General features: G+C 40.2%; 2 protein-coding genes across 4 annotated transcripts in view; one reads left to right on the top strand and one right to left on the bottom strand.

Moving 5' to 3' along the window:
- The first annotated feature begins 1,300 nt into the window (after positions 1 to 1,300).
- Positions 1,301 to 1,923, top strand: LOC108039149. Its single transcript, XM_017116072.2, has one exon. It carries the CDS (start codon positions 1,363 to 1,365, stop codon positions 1,600 to 1,602), a length of 240 nt encoding a protein of 79 aa, XP_016971561.1. The 5' UTR covers positions 1,301 to 1,362; the 3' UTR covers positions 1,603 to 1,923.
- A 2,408-nt stretch (positions 1,924 to 4,331) lies between these two features.
- LOC108043929 (echinoderm microtubule-associated protein-like CG42247) overlaps positions 4,332 to 7,369 on the bottom strand; it is a 43,278-nt gene continuing 40,240 nt past the window's right edge. For all 3 annotated transcript variants that reach the window (XM_044461580.1, XM_044461582.1, XM_044461581.1), the window contains exons 7-11: positions 7,251 to 7,346; positions 6,788 to 7,186; positions 5,953 to 6,370; positions 5,122 to 5,518; positions 4,332 to 4,563 (exon numbers count right to left, since the gene is read on the bottom strand). In XM_044461580.1, the coding sequence (XP_044317515.1) occupies positions 4,410 to 4,563; positions 5,122 to 5,518; positions 5,953 to 6,370; positions 6,788 to 7,186; positions 7,251 to 7,346 (1,464 nt within the window). In that variant the 3' untranslated portion in view covers positions 4,332 to 4,409. The remainder of the gene's footprint in view (positions 4,564 to 5,121; positions 5,519 to 5,952; positions 6,371 to 6,787; positions 7,187 to 7,250; positions 7,347 to 7,369) is intronic.

Genomic DNA, 7,369 nt, shown 5'->3' with positions numbered 1-7,369 from the left:
TTCAGGTTTACAAGGGGGATTTTCAAACCATAAAAAAAAAAATTAAGCATAAGGTGGGTATTTAAAAAAAATGTTAAGCCACATTAAATTTTAATTATACATTTTTTTCTTTTCTAACTAAGACATTTTTTTAAATGCAAAGTGCTGGCTGGGATACATAAATTCCAAATAGCAAACTTAAATTTGTATATATCTCAAGGTTCCTTAAAAATTGAGTTATTCTGAATATAATCACTGTTTGTTACTTTGTCACTTTACTTCGGATAAATTTTTTTTTAATTTTTAAGCATATAAAATTGTTGAAATGCAAAAGGTACAAAGCGCTTATTTGAACTTAAAATAATATTTGTTTGAATTAGACCTACATATTTAAATTTAAATGGTTTTCGTTAATTTGTCCATATTTTAAAATCCCTTAGTCGTCTTCACAAGATTTTATTTGGTTCATTCGGAATTCAATATAATATAAAATCATGTTATAAAAAGAAAGGAAAGCTAACTTCGGGCGGAGCCGAAGTTGAAATACCCTTGCAGAATATTCTGTAAATTATATTCTCCAAAATTATTCGTATGATGCATTCTTAACACTCATAAAAATCCCAACTTCCTAACTTTAAAAACACCAAAGTTATGGCATTTCTGATCAATCAGTTATATGGCGCATATAGGATATAGTCGGCCGATCCTTATGCAATTTGGTAGGTCGGATTAATTGCCAAATATAAAACCCATAGAAAATCCCAACTTCCTAACCTTACAAACACCAGAGTTATGGCATTTCCGATCAATCAGTTATATGGCAGCTATAGGATATAGTCGGCAAAGGAAAGAAGGGTGTGTGCAAAATTTCAATTCGATATCTTTAAGCCTGAGAGAATAGTTCGCGTAGAAACAGACAGACGGACAGACGGACATGCTTATATCAACTCAGGAGGTGATCTTGATCAAGAAAATATTTACTTTATAGGGTCGGAGATATCTCCTTCACTGCGTTGCACACTTTTGACCAAAATTATAATACCCTCTGCAAGAGTATAACAAGTCTTCGTACTTGTAGGACTAGGAAATATATAAATACAAATACACAAAAAGATCAATCGAGGATCTATGCAATAACTCTCTTTCTTGTTTAATTCTGACTGTTTTAGCCATCTCATACTTGTACATCATGTAAGCGTTGCAAAACCTACCTGCAAAATGAATTTCATCCCCTTGCCCTCTGAAATTTTACGGAGCAGGTACGGAGAAACCCATTCGGTGGTTGCAAAATTTGCGGGTATAAAAGACCGAGCAGCTAGACCAACAGCATCATTCGAACTACAGTTTTCCATCTGAGAAGATCATCAACAAATATCCAGCAAAATGTTCGCCGAAACCGCTCTTATTTCCAACTTCAACGGAGTGCCTGAGAAGCAATCTCTCACCGGCGCCTCCACCAACATGAAGAAGCTGCTGAAGACCATCAAGAAGATCTTCAAGAAGTCCAAACCTGCCAAGGAGTTCCCGATCTCCAACATCCCTTACTCCTGCCACACCGAGGAGGAGCACCAGAACTGGCTCAACGAACAACTGGAGGCCAAGGCAATCAACCTCCTCCACTGAGTTCTTCTGGGACAAACCTCCTCCATCGAGTATCTGTGATGTGACCCAACTTAAAGGTCTATAAATCAGCACTTCGGCTTTAATTTCCAACTGTGATGATGAGAACACGAGACTGATGACTTGTGTGCCTTTGGAAGCGCCAAACTTCGTCGCTTCCGCCAACTGTACATATCAACTAGCTGCTAAAACATCTTCAATAATGCTTTAACTTAGCTGTAATCATTGTCTTCCATTAGTGTTAAGCGAATCATTGTCTTCCATGTTTGTTTGTTTAGGGTCAAAATTAGTATAAGAATAAAAATCCCTCAAGGAAAAAACAAATATTATTGTGCTATTTATTTTACGATTCTAAAACCAATTTCTGACACCGTCGATAATCATTTAAAAACAAGAAATGAAGGGAACATATGCAAGCCCAAGTTTATATACCCCTTCAGTTATTACAAAACGACTACATTTCGAATTCTATGCCTATATTACTAAAAACAATGAAGCTAGCCGATTTTGCGCTGTATTTTGCCATCGTTTTTTAGCAGCTTTTTATACCCTTGCAAAGGGTATTATAATTTCAGTCAAAAGCTTGCAACGCAGTGAAGGAGACATTTCCGAACCTATAAAGTATATACATATATTCTTGATCAGCATCACCAGGAGAGTCGATCTAGCCATGTCCGTCTGTCCGTCCGTCTGTCCGTTTCTACGCAAACTAGTCCCTCAGTTTTAAAGCTATCTGCTTGAAACTTTCCCAAAAGTTGTCTTTCTATTGCAGGTATATAAGTCGGTAAGAGCTGGATCGGCCGACTATATCCTATAGCTGCCATATAACTGATTGATCGAAAATTCCATAACTTTGGTGTTTGTAAAGTTGGGACTTTCTTGGTTTTTTTATATTTGGCCAATCAATCCGACCTCCCAAATTTCAACAGGATCGAACGACTATATCCTATAGCTGCCATATAACTGAACGATGGGAAATGACATAACTTTGGTGTTTTTAAAGTTAGGAAGTTGGGATTTGTTTTCAGTATTCAGATTGCATCATAGGAATAATTTTGGAGAATAGTATATACAGAATATTCTGCAAGGGTATATCAACTTCGGCTCCCCCCGAAGTTAGCTTTCCTTTCTTGTTAATATTGTTGTCTGATTTTGACAAAAACTAAAAGCGTAATTCTCATATAGTAAATAATTACTATATTTCAAAGGAATATTTTGATAAATAGAAAAACAGCAGAAGACATTTTTTTTTAATTTTTTGATGGGAGCTATATGATATAGATGTCGGATTTTAATTTAATTAAAACTGTAATTCTATATTATTTAAACATTACCAAACCCCAAAGAATACTTTTTTTTCGATTGTTCCTATGGGAGCTATATTCCCCCTTCAGGGGTATAGCTACTAGCAAAAAAAATGTCTGGATGCTTAGTCATATAATTATAATAGCAAGTGCTTTGAGACACATTCTGTTTCGTTAGAAAAAAATAGTGCAGAAGTTTATAGGTTGGTTTTTAATGATTTATTTTTAAGCTCCACTAATTGTGGGTTCAATTACATTTCTTAGAGCTTCCAACATTTTTGGACGGGAGAGGATGCTAAAGATATGACTGAGAAGAAACGAGAACCTCATAAATTATAAACTACCTTAAAAACATTAAACCCCAAATTAAGCTTGCTTTCAATGAAGAATACTACAAAGGGATGTTTATTTAATTATAATATTCGTTGATCAATTAAAAAGTTTTTTTTTTTTTTAAAATTTTTTTATAATTATTTTTTAATTTTTTTTTATTTTTTTTTTTTTTTTATTTTTTTTTCTCTATTTTCTCCTAAAAAAATTTTAAAAGGGACTAGTTTCGGAAAATACCTCACCTTGAATTTCCAAAAATATGACTTTAAAAACAAAACGCAAATGACACCTTCAATTCAAGTACACTGTTTTACATCCCCCTATTTTTAAAAAGTGGGTATTTTGCCTCCGCTCAGTGGCGCCACTATTTATAATTTATCGTGGTTGTTGCCAGAACTATGACCTCTGACCCGAGGCCTTGGAGAATTAATCGATAGACGGACAGCTGCCCGCACTTTTGGATCCGTTTCAAACTGTTTATTTATTTCAACGCTTATAATAAAAGTTGCTATAACAATACACATTCGATATATGTATATATAAGTATATATGTTGGAAGTGCACTTGGGTTTCGTTATCCGTGTAGGTGATTCGGGTGAGATGTATGTCTGTTTGTCACTTGCTGTCTGGTTTGCTGCATTTGTTCGGAAGAGTTCTGACAACTTTCTGGAAGATGAAGTATTTATATGCGGTTTCGTCGTTTAGGGTTATAGTTTTAGATCCACCAGTGGCATGGAGAGTAGTTCGAGGGGCTCAAACAAAAGTGGAGCGCAGGGGACAAATGCAGATGGCAAGACCGGAACGGAAGATTCAATTTCTGAGTGGAAGCCGACTTTTGGATTGCTGGACTGCTGGTGCTCGTTGCTGGTGCGGTTTTCACTTTTCAAAAACGTCTCGAAAATGTCGAATTTCTCTCGTATTACGTGCATTTATCTAATGTCAATATTTCTTCGTCTAAAACCAAAAACGGAACGCTGGCCAATTGTAGCTCGTCTGAGTCTAGCAAGCAGTTCGCCGCCCATCCCCGAGTTCCCTCGGACTGCAACCGGACTACGGGTAGTCCACCGAGTCGCTGTCGAGGACCGTGGAGGAGACCCTCGAGGCGCGGCGGTGCCAGTAGTCCGAGTAACTGGCCTCGTACTGGGCGGCGGTGCGGTGCCACGGTGGCCATTTCAGCTATTCCTCGACGATGTCCCACACCATCAGCGACGCATCTGTGCCGCCCACGGTGATGAGCGTGTGGTCGCCGCACAGGAAGCGGACGCAGGCCAGCATGCCGGAGTACACCTTCGACTCGTGGAACTCGGCGCGCGGCGTTATGCAGGGGTACCTATTGGAAAGATGGTCAGAGATTAGTAAGTCGCACCAATAAATTGGTTACTTTTCACTGTTTACAAATTGGAATCTGACATGAAAATAAGTTGTGAGAAGTGAAACCCTTAATTTAAATGGGATGATTCCTAGTTCTTCGAAATAAAACAATGAAGTTTTTGTCACCACACATGATTTGCAATTATTTAAAGATATATCTAAGTAGCAATTTAAACTAATTTAAAATGTGTTTTCTAATGTTTACATGTATTTGCATTTTAAATAAATAGAGTTTATATAGTTTCGGAAATATATAAAATAGATAAATTTCTTATAATGATTTTGTTTTGAAAATCATCACTTTTTGTTTCTATTAAAATAAACTCCATTTCGATATGTTCCTAAATATAAGCCTAATTGATTTGACAAGCATTACCACCTATTAGATTAGGGTAATCCAAATATTGGTTTTCAATATAGCACATAAATAATTCTCAAAATAAAAATATTTCCCATAAAATAGAGCCAAATAATAAATAATGAATACTATTTAGAGGGCAATAGGCCACCATCTCACCTGAACAGCCGCAGATAACCCTCGGCGTCGCCGGAGGCGAGCATGTCGTGGGCGGCGGAGCGACTGCAGGTGGCGACGATGGTGTTGGTGGTGCTGTAGTAGCGGTTGCTCCACTGGCCCGCCACTAGGAAGCCCACGGTGCAGTTGTTGGTCAGCCACTTGACGTCCTTCATGGCGATGGGACTGCGCTCCGGGGACAGCGACTTGGCGTCCCAGAAGAGCAGGTCGAAGTCGATGGTCACCGTCTGCACGAAGTTGCCGTCCATGCTCCAGTCCAGGTGGGTCAGCGGCTGCGATCCCCGGATCTTGTTCACCTTCTTGTAGGAGAAGCCATCGCGCGACACGCGGAAGAGGTAAATGCTGCCGTTCTGCGAGCCCATGGCTATCATGTCGCCAACTAATAAAAGAAGTAGTTAACGTTAATAAAATAAATATTCAACGAATTTGAGATAAATTTGTACTATAAGTTAATAAATTTGAACGGTTTTTTAAAAAATTTGAACGGTTTTTTAAAAATATCTAAGATTGAAAGACCATAACAGTCATAAAGGTTTTTTCAAAAATGTTTGTCAACAAAAAGATCAAAGATGAGAAGAAGGGGTAAAAATATAGACTATTTCTTTTGTACTAAAACATAAGAGGCCTTTTGTTTACTAAGCTTTGAATTCAGATTTAATTTTTAAATAATATATCTGTTATATATAGTTTTATTACTAATATTCATTGTCAATATTATTCATATAATAGATTGTTAAAATTTGTTTTTAATATCGGAAGCTTATATACTATAACACCAATTTGTAATGCCATTACATGTTTCCCATATCTTACCCTGGTTGTAGGCCACGCAGTTGAGGGGCGACCCGCAGACCCTGAGCGTCAGCATGACCGCTCCGTTCTCGCAGTTGATGACCAGCAGGTGACCTTCGGTGCTGCCGGCGGCCAGGGTGCCGAAGGGGTGGAAGGCCAGCGCCACGCACTCGTAGCCCGTCTGGATGGTCCAGATGAGCTTGTTCTTTCGCCAGAGGGCCACGTGCTTGTCGTGCCCGGCGGTGGCGTACAGCTCGTCGTCCGGGTGGGCGGCCAGGCCCCACAGCTGCCGCCCGTGGCCGAACACCACCTGGGTGAAGCGGCGCTGCAGCGAGCCCTCCAGGATGTTGTTCCGGGTGGTGCCCACGTAGATGTTGCCGTCGTTCCGCCCGGGGCGCTGCGGATAGATGGTTCGCACGCCGCCGGCGGCCTCGGGGAGCTGCGGGTCCAAAAGGGTCAATTAAATAAAGGTTCATTTTGGGAAAGCATTATGTTAAAAAAGTGTTCTCTGTGGAATAATTATTTTTATACTAAGAAAAAAGTCTCAAAAGTTAGGGTGAAGTGGAAGAACTCCGCAGCAAAAGTCTATTTTATTATTTTATTTTTTTATTGAGCTGTGGCTTGACTCTTTTTAATTAGCTTAGCTCTTTATGGTACAAACTGCTTCTTATATACACAGCAGGTTAATTAATGTATAAAATCATTCGGGTTAGAAATAAATGCCTTTTTAAAACATGATTTGATTTTTATTAGGAAATAATAAAAATAAAATAATAAAAAATAAACGATGTCAAACTAAGAGGGCTTTGTGGTTTTAAAGAATTTGAGCTGCTAGTTGAAAAATAGTGTATCTCACCTTGGTATCGGCGATCTTCTTGTAGTTCTGCAGGGAGTCCCAGGCGGCGATCTTGCGATCCTTCTCGCCTCCGGAGAGAAGAGTGCCCTCGCCCAACATGATCAGGCAGCCGATGCCCTTGTTGTGGGCCTCGAACTCCGTGCGGACGAAGTAGGCGCCATCGGAGTCCACCGAGTAGATGGTGATGAAGCCATCCGAGTCCGCCGTGATCACGTCCCCATCCGGTTCGAATTGCACACTGGTGACATGGGACCGCGACGGCTGCTTCACAATGTCCGTGCGCTCGAAAAAGCCATCCTTGCGTCGGTGCCAGAAGGCCAGGTGACCCCGTCCGTGGGTGATGATGAGATTATCGTCCAGCGGGTGGAAGGCCGCCCCCGACAATCCCTCCTGCAGGGTCTGTAATTGAGTCGGGAATCTCGATTAGGGGGCGTCTTAAGTGGGCAGGCTTAGGCGGACTTACGGCCACTTTGCCCAGCAGGTGACCCCACTGCCACTGCCACACGGACAGGATGCTCTCGCGTCCGCTGTCGACGGCCAGTATGTAGCTTCCACCATTCTGCAAAGGATTCACACGAGTTA

Source organism: Drosophila rhopaloa, unplaced genomic scaffold (genome assembly GCF_018152115.1).
Source record: "Drosophila rhopaloa isolate 14029-0021.01 unplaced genomic scaffold, ASM1815211v1 contig_47, whole genome shotgun sequence".
NCBI classification, from domain to species: Eukaryota; Metazoa; Arthropoda; class Insecta; order Diptera; family Drosophilidae; genus Drosophila; species Drosophila rhopaloa.
The sequence above is the reverse complement of the archived record's forward strand: the minus strand, read 5'-3'. Positions and strand labels throughout refer to the sequence as shown.

Bases quoted from the DNA above. Each gene is read 5' to 3' on its own strand.
- LOC108039149 (XM_017116072.2), top strand. From the start codon at position 1,363: ATGTTCGCCGAAACCGCTCTTATTTCCAACTTCAACGGAGTGCCTGAG.